This window comes from Columba livia, chromosome 7 (assembly GCF_036013475.1).
Source record: "Columba livia isolate bColLiv1 breed racing homer chromosome 7, bColLiv1.pat.W.v2, whole genome shotgun sequence".
In the NCBI taxonomy this organism is placed as follows: Eukaryota; Metazoa; Chordata; class Aves; order Columbiformes; family Columbidae; genus Columba; species Columba livia.
The window spans coordinates 39,504,352-39,519,386 of NC_088608.1; the positions used below are offsets into that span (position 1 = coordinate 39,504,352).

Consider the following 15,035-nt stretch of genomic DNA (forward strand, 5'->3'; position numbering starts at 1 on the left):
TCATACAAGCATGAAGAAATTGAACTCTATCCCAGATGAAACCAGCACATGTACATACAGAACCAGTCTTCTTGCATAAATAAAGAACCCTGAAGAAAACAATTTGTCTGAGCTCCCATCTCTTCCAATCTTCTCTGGAACTGGGGATACAGAAAGGGTTAAGGACCCAAAATCCCAGCTGACACGTGGAGGAGCTGCCCATGGGACCCAGAGGCTGCATCCTGCTGACTCAGCAGGCGCTGCCCCTCTGCCGCCTGATTGTCATCACAGCTGCTGCTTCCCTGGAGCCACGGACATGGAGGACATGGCCTCTTCAGTGCTGGCCTCTCCTCACTTCCACTGTCCTCTTGTGCTCTTGCATTTGTGCTGCCGCTAAGGTCTTGTGTACCTTGTGACAGTCCTGGTGTATCTACAGTGGCATCCCTGTGGCTGTGGACAGGAGCAGGCCATGGGAACCACTGTGTGAGATCTGGCCTCACTGCTGGCACCACCAAGAGCACAGGGGCTCCTCAGGGCGGGGTACCCTTCCAAAGCTGGTGTCAGGAATATGCCCGACAAGCTGCTCCCTCAAAGGGACTTTTGCTACCTTGGGATGCCTAATGGAGTCACAGCAACAAGCTCAGATTGCCAGGATGATGTGTGAGGAACCAAAGGATGGGAAAAAACTTCTCTTTGTGGTGACAAATGTCCATGCAGACAGCACCTGCCTTGGGTCCTATGGCAAATGCTATCCTGGAGAAGAACCACAAGCTGCCAAGTGATGTCAGGAGATTTCCAGGAACAGCATATGAGTCCCAACAGGCAGTGACTGGCACCTCCTAAAATAAGTGACCATCCAAGAAGGAGCCTCCCAGACAAAAAGGTGAGATCAGGAGATCATGGGCTAATGAGAGGAGAGGCTGTGAGGAGCCAGCAGGCAAAGTAACATAAGACTGGAGAGTGTTTCAGGACACCCTCTGGTGAAGGCCCTGGCTGGATCTAGTGCAGCCCTGTCCTGCCCTTTGTGCCATTAGAGACACCCCACGGTCCTGCCCTTGGCTACTGAGCCAGCTGGGAAGATGGAAAGGGCTCAGCAGTGGCGATGCTCATCCAGCTGGGTCTGCTTCCCACCCCGAACAGCGTGGCCAGTGCAAAGACACCCCACGGCCCCAGGGCAACACAGCCCCTGGCTCTGCAGAGCAGCATCGCCAGATCAGGGCCATGCGGGGAGCACGGAGAGGAAACCAGAGCCAGCCAGAGCAGCCTGGACACCTGGAGAAAGGGATGTCCCTGGAGAAGAGCAGGGGAGCATTTCTGTGCCTGCAGGGGGGAATCCAGGAGGAAGAGAAACCCCTTTTTGCAGACGCTCATTTGGGGCCGGCTGCTCTGCTGCTGGAGCAGCACTCCTGTTCTGGCCTGGGGAGAGGGGCTGGCACTGAGGGGCACAGGCCGTCTGTGCTGGGACTCTACTGGAGCTGACACCAGCAGTCCTGGGTTTGCACTGGTCTCCATGCCCTCGTGCCATGTCCAGCTCCAGCCCTGGGGCTGTGGGTGGGGCTGAGACCCGTCTGTGCCCCCAGCAGCTGCTGAGCCCTTCAGAGGGGCTGGGGCTGTGGGCTGAGTGCCCAGAGCTCTGCAGCCCCTGCGCCGGGCACGGCCGTGGGCCAGCCCAGCCTGGGCTGCTCTGCTGGGCTGGGCTGGAGAGAAAGCCGGGGCTGTGGGGAGAGCTGGGCAGGGGCTGGGCTGAGCTGGAAAGTGCTGGCAGAGGACACCCCAGTGCTGGCTGAGCTGTGTGACCATGCAGGGGGAGGACACACTCAGCGGGGTGAGCTGCAGAGCCAGGACACGCAGGGGCAGGAGAGAGGAGGCCGCTCTGTGCCCTCGGTGCAGGGACAGGCTGGGAAGGTGCCCAGGACATTGGTCTCTCCCGTCGCCATTTCCAGCACTGCGCCACAGTTGCTGGGTCAGGTTTGCTCTCTGTCCATCTCCTTCCTCAGGCGCTGGTGCTCCCTGGCGCTGCTGCCATTCTGGGACTGTTTTCCCCTCTACCCACACACAGGAACTGTCCCTGCAGCTCCAAAAAGGCCTTTGAGAAAGGATCTCAGGGAAAAAAATAGTCTCTGAAAGTCCTTTATTTCATTTAAAGACCCAGAGAGCAGGGCTCCTCGTTTACCCAGCAATTAGGTATGAAAAGAAAAGCAGACAGTGAATCAGTAAAGGATGAAAACATTAACACAATTTTAAAATCCCAGCATCACAACAAAATAAAGAAGACAGGTCGAGCCTGCAGTGAGTTACATTAAGACTGCCATGCAGCAGATAAGGGGCAGTTATTGCTTCAGAAAAACATCCAGTCATCAGTTTCCACATGGCATCCTTGAGATAGGGGGAAATATGGAATTGGTGAAGCTGTGGGGATAACTGTGTTGTGTTGCTTCAGAAAATATTTGACATGCATATAATAATAATAATAATAATAACAACAACAACAGCAACAACAACAATAAAAATGAAACAAGCAGGCAAACAAATAAACCCAACCACAACAAAACAAAACAAGCGAAGGTGAATAACCATGAAAGAAAGAGGAAGACTGCCCCGTCCATGGAGCTCTGCAGAAGGAGCGTGGAGCCGTACATCATATGAGGCGATATAGTTGGCATCAGCACGTAGAGAAGACTTTTGTAGGGAAGACTTTGAAGGGAGCGGCCTGACTCCATGCAGCTGAAAACCTGAGAGCTGGCAGTGTGCTGAAGGGATGGGGAGAAGTGTCCTGGGCTGAACAGAAACCTGTGGATGACACAAGGTTGGAGAGATGTGCTTTGCAGAGATTGGCAGGAGTCCTTCCCAGGGATGAGCGGGATGAGCTTTGGACACAAGGAAAAATAAAGCGGCTCTCAAGCGTGGTTTGGAATTAGTGCCACTGTCACTAATAGCAGAAAGAGGACCGTGCCGTAAGGGAACTCCTTGTTCTTCAGGAGAAAAACTGAAGCTTTTTCACGTCCTTACTTGTCAAAGAAGGTGTAATTCTTCAGTAGTTAGCCTCTGGCACCACAGAATCCCAGAATGTCAGGGTTGGAAGGGAGCTGGAAAGCTCATCCAGTGCAATCCCCCCATGGAGCAGGAACACCCAGATGAGGTTACACAGGAAGGTGTCCAGGCGGGTTGGAATGTCTGCAGAGAAGGAGACTCCACAACCTCCCAAGACTGTACACTTGCCCTTGTTATATTTATTAAATTTTTCCCCGCCCAACTCTCCAGCCTGTCCAGGTCTCTGGATGGCAGCACAGCCTCTGGCGTGTCAGCCACTCCTCCCAGCTTGGTGTCATCAGCAAACTCGCTGACAGTCACTCTATTCCCTCATCCAAATTGTTGATGAATATATTAAATAATACAGGCCCCAGCACTGACCCCTGAGGCACTGCACTAGATACAGGCCTCAACTGGACTCTGCCCCATTGACCACGACTCTCTGGCTTCTTCCCTTCAGCCAGTTCACAGTCCACCTCACTACCTGGTCATCCAGACCGCACTCCCTCAGTTTAGCTGTGAGGATGTTGTGTGAAATGCTTTATTTAAATCACGGTAGACCACATCCACCACTCTGCCATCATCCATCCTTCTTGTTATGTCCTCATAAAAGTCAATGAGGTTGGTCAAGCATGACTTACCTTTGGTGAAGCCATGTTGGCTGCCCCTAATGACCCTCTTATCCCTGATATGACTTGAGATGGTACCAAGCATGAGTCGTTCCAGCAGTTTCCCGGGGATGGAGGTGAGGCTGACCGGTCTATAATTACCCGGGTCCTCCTTCTTGCCCTTTTTGAAGACTGCAGTGACATTTGCTTTCCTCCAGTCCTCAGGCACCTCTCCCATTTCCCAAGACTTGGCAAAGATGATGGAGAGTGGTCCAGCAATGACCTCAGCCAGCTCCCTCAGCACCTGCGGGCGCATCCCATCTGGACCCATGGATTTATGGATGTCCAGATTGCCTAACTGCTCCCTAACCCAGTCCTCATCAACCCAGGCAAACTCCTCCATTGTCCTGACTTCCTCTGGGGCCTCAGCAGTACGGGGCTCCTCAGGACAGCCTCTGGCAGAGCAGACAGAGACAAAGAAGCATTCAGTAACTCTGCCTTCTCTGTATCTTCTGTCACCAGGGCGCCCGCCTCATTCATCAGTGGGCCTACATTGCCTCTGGTGTTAGTTTTATCTGCCACATATTTGAAAAAGGTCTTCCTGTTGTTCTTGACCCCTCTCGCCAGGTTTAATTCTAGGGAGGCCTTAGCTTTCCTAGTTGCCTCCCTACACCCTCTGACAACAGCCTTACATTCTCCCCAAGTGGCCAGCGCCTCCTTCCGTGATCTATAAAATCTCCTCTTCCATTTGAGCTTACTCAGCAGTTCCCTGTTTAACCACGCAGGTCTCCTGGTTTTGGTCTCAGGGCTATTCCTTTGTTTAAGTTATATTTAAATGATATTTAAAGATTACACCTCTTAGACAGAATTGCCTTTTTATGATGCCTGATCAATGTATTTTCTCCCTGGTTTTGGTAGGTGGCTGAGGGGTAGAATATGGTGGTTGTTTCTCTTTTAGGGTATCAGCCACCCCAGGGTGAGGCTGGGTGACATTTTGGTGAGCTGAAAACCTCCAAAGGCGGGGATCACCGAGAGTCCCCGGGTGTCCTGCTGCAGGGCAGCACCACCCGCCTGCTCAGTTTTTCCTAATGCTCCGTTCAAAGCTCCCTGGAGGGTGTTGGTGGCTGCTGCCTCTGTCCCACCAGCCGCCACTGCAGAAGGGTTTGCCTCCCCCATCATCTCCCCAAGCAGGAGTCGCTGCTTTTCCAGTGCCCTGTGTCCCCTTCAGCAGACTGAAGAGGCCCAATTGACTGAGCTGCTCCACAAAGCTCAAGTGCCCCTGACCCCACCATGACAGATGTTCCTCTGGACCTTCACCCGTGCCGTGGTTTAACCTGAGCTGGCAACACAACCGTGGCAGCTGATCACTCACCCCCAACCCCTTCCCCTCCCAATAGGGGAGAGAATCGAAAGTGAAGGGAGAAATTTAGACTGAGAGAAACGCAGTTTAATAAAATGACAAAATGCTAAGAGACTTCTAGTAAATATAGATAAACCCATCATAACTCCCACGCCCTTCTCCTCAGGACTGCTCAGCCGGTCACATCCCAGCCTGTCCCGGGACACCAGGTTTGCTCCGCCCCCAGCGCACACCTTGCGCCTTGGCCTTGTAAGACTTGCAGAGGCTTTTGTTGGCCAAATCCACCACGGTGTCCAGGTTCCCCTGCACTGAAAACACAGTGTGTGACCATTTAATGATTCTGGGGCGTGGCCGGAGCGCGATGACGTCACAAACAAGCCCCGCCCCCATCAGGCTCCGCCCCTGGCGTTGCCAGGACGCGCAGGCGCAGCTCAGTCCTGTTCTGGACGCGGAGCGGAGCGGACGGCGAAGGCGAGGGGAGGAGTCAGTGGGCCGAGCCGAGCGCGAGCGACCGCAGCGAAGGGCGGGACTTGAGGAGGAGGCGCGGGAAGCGTGTGTGGTGGTGGAGAGGGAGAGGCCGAGAGACCGGCGCGACCTCGAGGCGGTGGCACGTGCGGAGACACGCCATGGCGGGCACGGCGAAGCCGAGGGAGCTGCTGAAAGCGCGGCGGGACGCGGGCGAGGCCGGGGCGCTGGGCCGGCTGCTGAGCACCTCGGCCACGAAGGTGCTGCTGCACAAGATCGAGTTCCAGCCCGCCAGCCACGGCTTCTCCGGCCAGCCGGAGCTGCTGCGGGCCAAGTACCTGCTGCTCAACCCCCGCACCGAGCCCGCCGAGCACCCCCGCGGCGCTGAGGAGGGACAGCCGGGCAAGCAGGGTGGGTGCAGAGGGCCGGGGGGCTCTCCCTGCGCTGCGCAGCCCGCGGCTCACCCGCCTCTCTCTCCCCGCAGGCAGCGACCGGACCCCGGGGCGCCTCGGGGACGGCGTCCCTGCGCCCCAGAAGGGGCTGTTCCCTGCAGGGCGCCTCGCCATGCAGTGGCAGCGTGTCCAGCGCATCGGCGCCGGGCTGCTCAACCTGGGAAACACCTGTTTCCTCAACGCCACCCTGCAGTGCCTCACGTACACGCCACCGCTCGCCAACTACCTGCTGTCCAGGGAGCACAGCCGCACCTGTGAGTGGGGAGGGGAGCGCCCGCCTGTCCCGGGGCTGCGCTCAGCACCCTGCGCACGGCTCTGCCGGGGCTGTGCGGATGCCGGGATGTGCCTTCTCTGCTCCCTCCTGCCCGTTTCTCCGTGGAGAGGACATTCCTGCATACGGGAGCATCCACTTTTCCTGGCCGTAGCAGTGTTCCCGAGCTCTGCATCCTGCATCTGAGAGGCTCTGTCTGTGCTGGACACAGCCAGGACTAAGATGGGTTTGTCCTCAACGTTCTGTCTTCTCTCCCACTGCAGGTCACCAAAGCGGCTTCTGCATGACATGCGTCATGCAGAACCACGTCACGCAGGCGTTCGCGAACAGCGGCAGCGTGATAAAGCCAGTGTCCTTTGTCCGGGACCTCAAGAGTAAGGATGGCTGCCCTCGCGTCCCCTCCTGTAGCCGTGCAGGAGGGCAGAGACTATTGCAGGAGCAGAACCTTTGAGATCAGGGCAGGTCTTGGCAGAGGTTCTTCCAAGACGACTCACTGAGCCTGCCAGGGCCTTCACGGGCCTTGTGGGACTTCCCCCACGGCCCACATGAGTCTGACGTCTGGTTTGGGCCGAGGGAGCTCAAACCCCGCAGTCGCTGTCCCGAGGGAGGGCGGGAGGACCTGCCTCTGTTGCAGCGCGTGCTGCGGCTGATCCCTCCCTCTCCTGCAGAGATCGCCCCGCACATTCGCTTCGGCAGGCAAGAGGACGCACACGAGTTCCTCCGTTTCACCATCGATGCCATGCAGAAGGCCTGCCTGCCCGACTGCACCGAGTATGTGGGGCCTCTGGTGGCCGTCACTGCCCTTGTCTGCTGGTCCCCTGTGCCCGCGGGAGGGGACTGTGGGGTGAACGTGTCCCCCGGGCTGGGCTCATGGAGGGAGGTGCTGACTCCAGGGTCTGGGGTGGATGGCCCAGCTCTCTGCCCCTCTGGGACACAGCCCTGGGCTGCTGTCTGCCTTCTCGTGACACCTCCACCCCAGCACAGCTGCGGTTCTGTCCCCAAATCCTGTGACTGGGCTGGGTTTGGATCCTGAGGACACAGCGCTGGCCCGTGGGGGTGGCTCTTGGGACGGGCGCTGTGTGATCCCAGCTGCCGTCTCTAGGTTGGATCGCCAGACCCAAGCCACCACCCTGATCCACCAGATCTTTGGCGGTTCCCTGCGGTCCCGTGGTGAGTGCTGGCTGCCAGGGCCTGGGCCTGTGACTCTCAGGGCTGCTGTTTCCCCGAGAGCCTTGCAGTAACTTGGGAAAGTCACTAAGCATGTGCAAATTATGCAGAGCTGCAGCTGGTCAGTCTTTTGGTATCTGTGGGTCACGAAGCTGCTGGCTGTGGGTCCCCAGCTCATTGCCACCAGCAAAGGAACCCACGTTGCCAGCTGTCCAGCAACACTTGTTGTCCCAGCACGTACAGGCTGCGAATGCTGGTGCTGCCGTCCCAGAGCCCAAACGCGGAAAAGGGCAACACGGCAGCCGCCTGCGCTGTGCTGGGGGTGGTGGTGCCGTGTTGTGCCAGGGGGTGCTCACTGCTCGTTCTCTTGCAGTGAAGTGCTCGATGTGCAAAGCAGTCTCGGACACCTTTGACCCCTGTCTGGACCTGCCGGTGGAGATCACGGTACCGGGGCAGGGTCAGGTGGGGAGGAGCTCTGCTCTGCAGGGGATGTTCCTGCAGCTGCACCGCTACTGCTCGAGGCAGTTTAACCTGCCAGTGTCAGGCACGGTGCAGGCAAGAGGGAATCAGCTTCTGTTGTTGCGCTGCCTCCTCTGCCTGGCCCTGACCTCTCCTCTGTCCTGGCAGCAAGCCGCAAACGTAGAGCAGGCACTGGAGCTGTTTGTGAAGCCAGACCTGCTGGGCGGAGAGAACGCCTACCTGTGTGACAAGTGAGTGTGCGGGGCTGGGGCGGGAAGGGGCCGCGGGTGTGCTGGTGGGAAGCAGGAGGACAGCTGCAGTACAGGAGGGCTTCTCTACCTGCTCCACTGCTAAACCGTGAGGTGCGTGGCTGTGAAGCCTGCGATGAAGCCTGTCACTCCTCATCTCCCCCCTCTTAAGACGGGGACCTGAGCCAGCAGACCTGGCCGTGAGCAGGTGCCCTGGAGCAGAACCCGCTCTCAGCAGGGTCATTTCCGTGGGGTTTGTGGCTTGGCCAGGGCTGACAAGCACCTGGGTGGTGGAACAGCGTGAACAGCTCAAGCTCTCCCTGTGCAGATGCAAGAAGAAAGTGTCGGCAACCAAACGCTTCACCATCCACCGAGCGCCCAAGGTTCTCACGCTTGCTCTGAAGCGTTTTGCCGACTTCACCGGAGGCAAGATCACAAAGGTGAGTGCTCAGCAATCCAGAGCGGGGCTGTGTCCCGTCCCGAGGCCCTGCTGCCCCGAGCAGGGTGGGAGGTGGTTCTGTGCGCGGTGCGAGCTCTACCGCAGTCCTGCAGCCCTTCCCCAGCTGTGCTGTGTTGTGGTGGGAGTTTGGCTCATCCCGGCATCTTCCTCACCGTGGGCTCTGCCTGGGGAGAGTGGGTTCCCCCTCCCTCGCGAGACGGGACTCGTAGGACAGCTGAGCTGCTCTTGCCATCTGCTGTGCAGGCTTCTGAGACATCCTCTCTCTGCAGGACGTGGGCTACCCTGAGCTCCTGAACATCCGCCCGTACATGTCCCAGACCAGCGGGGATCCGGTCATGTACGTGCTCTACGCGGTGCTGGTGCACTCGGGGTACAGCAGCCACGCAGGACACTACTACTGCTACGTGAAGGTGAGCCCAGGGCGCTCTCTTGGCACCTCTCTGTGCTGGGGGTCGGCAGGAGGGTGCTCAGCAGAGGTGCGTGGTGTGGAGCACTGGGGGGTACGGGCTGTGCTCCGTCACAGGAAGTGTGGAGTTCTGCTCTTGCAGAGACCCCTCACCTGCCCGGGGTCACCTGGGGGTTTTGGGGAGCGGAGCTCTGCTGACGGGCGCTGTTCCTGCTGCTTCTCAGGCCAGGAGCGTCCCTGGACACAGCCCAACCCCGTTCTCTCTCCCTCTGCAGGCCAGCGACGGGCAGTGGTACCAAATGAATGACAACGTGGTCCGCCCCAGTAACATCAAGGTGGTCCTTAACCAGCAGGCGTATGTGCTGTTCTACCTCAGGTGAGCGTGCCCTGTGTCCCCGGTCCCTCTGCCCCTGCTCAGCGTGTGGGACAGGGCTGGGGGCACATGCCTGGGTGTGGGAAGGAGCTTGGCCCAAGTAGCCCCAGTGCCCACGTGCATGTGCTGGCTCGGGGGAGGGTGACAGAGAGAGCTCCAGCCCCTTGTTGTGGTTTTCCTGCAGATCAAGAGCTCCTCACCTCCTCGGAGCTTCTGGCTCCTGGTTCTCGTGCGCAGCTATGATGAGTGTGTTGCAGTCACTCAGACACTGGCAGTTAACACGTGCCCTTCTCTGCCTTCCCCAGGATCCCCAGCCCCGGGAAGAGCTCAGAGGGTCCCGTTTCCAAAGCTGCCTCCAGCCTGCCTGGCCTTGTCAAGCTGCCTTCTGGGTCACCGTCACCCAAGCTGGCCCTGAAAGCCAAACGCGCGGCTGCAGCGTTTCCCGGTGACGCAGCCCAGAGGCCCAAGAAGCCGCGCTCCTCGCAGCCGCCACCCGCGCCCAGAGCGGCTCCAGGACTTTGTGGCCCCAGTCACACCAGTGGGGCCAAAGCGCAGGTTCCCCGGAAGCGCTGCTGGGAGCCCGGGCCCCTGCCCGCCTCCCCCGGGCTGCCGGAGCCCATCCCTGGCCAGGAGCCGTGGAGCAGCGGGGAGAACACCGGGACACCGGCAAGGGACCCTCGCAGCAGGGCTTCTGCCAGCCTGGTGCTGGCAAAGCTGAAAGCCTTCTTGTCGGCCAGGGCTGCTCCGCAGCCCAGCAGCACCATGTCACCACCACCGGCCAAGAAGCTGGCGCTTTCCGACACATAGGTGAGTCTGAGCTTCTGCCCAGAGACTTCAGTAGGTGCCTCGTGCCTCCGGAGCCGGCGCTTGTGTTGGGGAGTGCAGGAATGATGCTGGTACCTTGCTAAGCAGGAGGCGGGCGGGGAGAGCCCCTAAACCCCAGGGCTCTGCCCTCCCTCTGGGTTGGGGTGCGGGGCCAGGCCCCCGCTCTTGTTCCCATCCCTGCAGAGGCTGGAGAATTGGCTGCTGCCTCCTTGCTCAGGACGGCGGGGTGGCTGCGCCAGTCCCTGGAGCGGGGTGGCCTTGCCAGCCTTGTCGGGGCAGCGTGTCCCCGGGGGCGATGGGAGCTGGTGACACCACAGCTGGAGGCTGCAGAGTTGCCTCCTCCCCAGGCAGTGGCTGCACCGGCTCTCTGGGCGCCGCTGTGCAGCCGGGGCTGGGGACGGCGCTGGGGGTTCTGTTCTTAAAGTTTCCTTCCTTTTTTCCTTTCTGCTTCTAAGGGAAAACACTTCTGATTCTTCTATTCCCCCACTTCCCTCTCCCTGTCTGTGTCTTTTCCCCTCCCCTTTCTCTGGGCTCCCCTTTTTGTTTTCTCCTCTTAGCTCACAGCAACCTCTTTTATTTAGACACCAAGTTGTTCTTTATGTCAATAACTGCAGGGCGGCCCCCCAGGGAAGGAGAGCAGAGGGGACCACCGTGCACGTCCTCACCTGCTGCTGCCGGGTCCTGTGCCCGCCCCAGCCCCGCGCTGGGTCCCTGTGGGGCCGGGGCGCTGCCACCGGGACACCGGGCAAGAAACTGGAGCGTTCCCTCGGGAACCGGCTGGGCTGGCGGGACAGCGGGAGCGGCCAGAGGAGCCACAGGGAGGATCCGAGGCTGGAACAGCTCTGCTGGGAGGAACGGCTGAGAGAGAGTCCTCAGCACTCGGACAACTCCTGGGAGAGCTTTCCGTCAGATACTTCATGGTGAAGATTTCAAACACGATTTCATAAAAGAGGGGTTTTTCTTTCTGAGTTGTTTTCTATCATTTTTCGGTTTATACAAGATGTGATAGCAGCATTCTACAATGGGTATTGATCCAGGGGGTCTCCTGGAGACATCTGGACAGGCAGGAGAACAGTCCTGTGAGGCTGGACATTATATGGATTACTTTGCCCCTCACCCCTCTCCAGTCCCACCTGTTCCCTCACTGACCACCTGGGACTTGGCCTCACCAAGCTGGAGCACAAGTGTGATGGGAGCGGCTGAGGGACCTGGGGGTTCAGCTGGAGAACAGGAGCTGAGGGGAGACCTTCTGATCTCTGAACTGCCTGAAAGGAGCTTGGAGCCAGGGGGGTCGGGCTCTGCTCCCCAGGAACAAGCGCCAGGAGCAGAGGAAACGGCCTCAAGTTGCGCCAGGGGAGGATGAGGTTGGATGTGGGGAACAATTTCTTCCCCAAAGGGCTGTGGGGCACTGGAACAGGCTGCCCAGGGCAGTGCTGGAGTCACCATCCCTGGAGGGTTGGGCAGACCTGAGATGAGGGTCTCAGGACATGGGTCAGTGCCGGGGGTGGGGGAGCAGTTGGACTCCATGATCTTAGAGGTGTTTTTCAACCAAACCTTTGCATTGTAATAGTGCCTAAAGGTCACAGCCAGGGTTTCTATTGTCTTGTCCTGGTATTTTTGCAAATGGGTAGAAGTCTGTCTCAAAGCATGTAATGAAAACAAAACAAAAGAGCATGGGTAGAGCGAACTATGGGAAGGAGGGAGGGCCAAGTATGAAGGTAAATCTCAGCAAGAGCAAGTGTTTACACATCACTAGTGATAGGCAAAACTTGCAGGCTGTAAATCATTGACACTTTTTTTGTTAGTAATGGAAACATTTCCTGTGTTCCACAGGATCCTTGTGTCACTGTTGCGAACTGCAGATGCATTTTTGGCATCAAAACAAAGGTGCATCTCAAAGCTGGGTGGGTCAGTTTGAAATGGTTACCGGGTGTATATTGGTAGCATAGGAAAGAAAAAGCCTCGCAGTGATTTTTTTCCATTGGGAGCTTCTGGCAGGTGTTGATCTGCGAGAAGCAGCCTTGGCAGAGGTGAGAAGATTCTAAAAGATGGAAATAAGGAGAGTCAGAGAGAGAGAAGATTCTGAGGGATCTTAAGAGTGAACATGAAATAACCGAATGCAAAAGCAAGTCTTAATGCTGCATTTTGACTGAGCTGGAGGGTAGAAGTCTGGGCTTTGGAAAGCTCGGAGTTTGCACAGGGTGGAAGGCAAGAGTCATAACAGCAAAAAGGGAGAAGGGCTGGAGCTGACTTCTGCTGGGAAAAGCATTTTTGCCTCCCCTAGAAAAACAGGTGGCTTCCAGAAACACGTTCAGTACCCATTTTCTCAATCTGGAGGTGTCCTGGTGGAGGAAGCCTTAGCACCGCACTGACACACGCAGGGCAGGCGAGGCAGAAGAAGATGCGCTGTCTGGGTTACCGGCTCAGGCCACTGAACAGCGGCACCGACTGTGATAGAGAAAGCAGCGACCGAGGGGAGCTGGAAGGGGCCTGGGCTGCAGGTAACCGTGCCCTGGGCTGAGAGGGGCTGGCGCTGCGTCTAATGAACGTGACTGAGCATCTTCCTTGTCTGTGTGCTGATCTTATTCAATTGTGGTGTTTCACAAGGGAGAGAGAAAGAGAAAGGACATGAAAAGTAAATGTCGTGCTATTGGCATTTCAAAACTGCCTTTCTGTTGTTTTCAAACAGGCTCGGAATTTCTCTTTTCGGAACCTGTGTCTTTGGAGATGTTGGAGGAGGCAAAGGAGAAGGACACCCAAGAGGAAGACACGCGAGGAAGATGTGGAGTCTCTGCACAGCCTTCCGGAGAGTCTGAGGAACCAACCAAGGAAGACGAGGAGACTCCACAGAGCGTTCAAGAGGCAAGTCACTGGTGTACGGACCGTTCTGTGTGACTAGGGGACATTTTAGAGACGGAGGAGGTAAAAACAAACAGCTTATAAAGAACCCAAACCCCAGCCTCCCCAAACCAGGATTTTGTTGCAGTGTCCTCGAAAGAAATCCTTTCTAATTTAGCTATTGCTGTGCTTAACGCTGTGGTAGTTAAAAGCCCTGAAATTTTAATTGTTCAAGCGGTGTGTTCAAGTGCGGATTGGACTAGATGATCTTCTGAGGTCCCTTCCAATCCCAAACATACTGTGTAATACTGTGTGTGATGACCAAACATTATGCAGTTGCAGGGGACCAGTATACGTATTTCAAAAGTTAATTGTTACCTCATTGTCTACTGTTCTCTTGTTCTTTGCTCCTCCCTGCAAATCCAAACAGCGCTGAAAAGAAAGCTGTGGAGGAGAAGTCTGGTTTAATGGTGCCCACTTGGCGCTGTAGCAGGGCTGTGAGAGGGTCTTAAAATCCTTGTAGGATTTGGTGAAATCAGGTAGAATGAAGGTAGCATGAAAGAAAAACAAGAGACCCATAGATAAGCTGAATTCTTGCAACAATGCAATTATTTCCCTTTTAACCCAATGAAGAGAAGAAAAAAGAAGATAACATATTTTAGTCAGATTATTAAAGCCTGTATCTGCCTCAGCATATTCTAGATCACTTCAGTATTACACAGAAAACCTAAATGCACAGCCCAGCAGATCAGATCAGTTCACCTGTGGCAACACAGCCCAGTCTTGGTTTTGTAGGTCAAAGCGATGTTCTTGCTTTCATGTGCTTCCTCCTGTTCACAGCTACAAGTTCCAACAGTCTCTGCACCAGCAGAGCTCCTGAGAGAACTGGTACTAACCCTTGTGGATCAAAATGTTCCTGCAGCGGCTGTTAGTGCTGTGTTCAGGAGATCTGGACACTCTGGTTCAGTTCTTACCTCTTTCATTGGTGTGCACAGTAACTTGTGCACTCAGCTCCTCTCTGCTTTCATTTGAAGTCCAAAAAAACCCCAGGTAAGTCAAGGCAGCTAAAAAGAGCCCGGGAGGGCTCTGCTCCCTGAACACAATATTCCAGGTGTGGTCTTCCCAGGGCAGAGTAGAGAGGCAGGAGAACCTCTCTGACCTACTGACCACCCCACTTCTAATCCACCCCAGGTACCATTGACCACCACTCTCTGGCTTCTTCCCTTCAGCCAGTTCACTGTTGAGTGCACCAGGTTGGGAGTGCCTTGGTGATATCCTTGATCTGGGCTGCAGGTAGACTACAAGCTTCCCTTTGATGAGGGTCAACTCTGCATGTTGGGCGCTCTGTCCCTCTCAGAAGGGAATTACCTACTACAATTACCCTTCTTTCTTTCTTATCAGAGTCAGTCTTGAGGTGTGGGGTCAAGTGCCTCTTTCTATGTGGCCTTGTAGGTGGGCCTTGCACAACATCCTCACCTACCTCTTCTTCAAGTTCCAGGGCCTCAAACTTATTACGGAGGGGCACCTGAGGAAGCAAAGCAGTTAAGGAGTGGGGGTTGCCCGTGACGCTGAACTGGAACTTGCTTCCAACCCTCATAATCTCTTTGGTCCCCTACCTCAGCCCAACAGCGACAGGGCAGGGACTGTCTCTGTCAGACAGAGGGTCCATCACCTTTTGGAGGGTATCCCCCTGGGACCTTTCTGAGTGGTACATCAAGAAGTTACTCCACCAGTCAATCTCCTTTTCACACTCCCTGATGGACCTCGGTGTCTGGACCTTCTCCCTAAGATTTGCGATCATGCTGAGCAGATCTTGCACCAGCTCACACCTCACACATGTGGGATGCTGGCCATCCTCCCCAAGCAGCAGCAGGCTCTGGCAATCCCTGCAGCCAGAGACCTGAACAGCCACGGTTCGGGGCAAGGCCTCTGTCTGAGTTGCGACAGTCTTTTTGTGACAAGCTCTCTTTCTGGAGACCATGGTCAGCAGCGCTCTGGGACACTGGCAATAGGTGAGAGGGTCTACCAAGCAAGGAGTGACACCCTCCGCACCCTACTACATGAGCTAACACACCTGCTGCTGCAGCAAAGTGT

General features: G+C 56.4%; 1 protein-coding gene across 1 annotated transcript; it reads left to right on the plus strand.

Moving 5' to 3' along the window:
- The first annotated feature begins 5,603 nt into the window (after positions 1–5,603).
- On the plus strand, positions 5,604–9,285 carry LOC135579930 (ubiquitin carboxyl-terminal hydrolase 36-like). The gene is made up of 10 exons (XM_065069984.1): positions 5,604–5,853; positions 5,927–6,148; positions 6,429–6,539; positions 6,834–6,936; positions 7,268–7,335; positions 7,706–7,776; positions 7,960–8,042; positions 8,368–8,479; positions 8,769–8,909; positions 9,181–9,285. The coding sequence occupies exons 1-10, from the start codon at positions 5,604–5,606 to the stop codon at positions 9,283–9,285; spliced, it is 1,266 nt and encodes a 421-aa protein (XP_064926056.1).
- The last annotated feature ends 5,750 nt before the right edge of the window (positions 9,286–15,035 follow it).

What these genes read in the sequence shown, in the direction of transcription:
- LOC135579930 (XM_065069984.1), top strand. Translation starts at nt 5,604, where the DNA reads ATGGCGGGCACGGCGAAGCCGAGGGAGCTGCTGAAAGCGCGGCGGGAC. An exon ending in CGGTTCCCTGCGGTCCCGTG is followed by an intron (nt 7,336 to 7,705) that starts GTGAGTGCTGGC and finishes GTTCTCTTGCAG; the next exon opens with TGAAGTGCTCGATGTGCAAA. An exon ending in ACCTGCCGGTGGAGATCACG is followed by an intron (nt 7,777 to 7,959) that starts GTACCGGGGCAG and finishes CTGTCCTGGCAG; the next exon opens with CAAGCCGCAAACGTAGAGCA.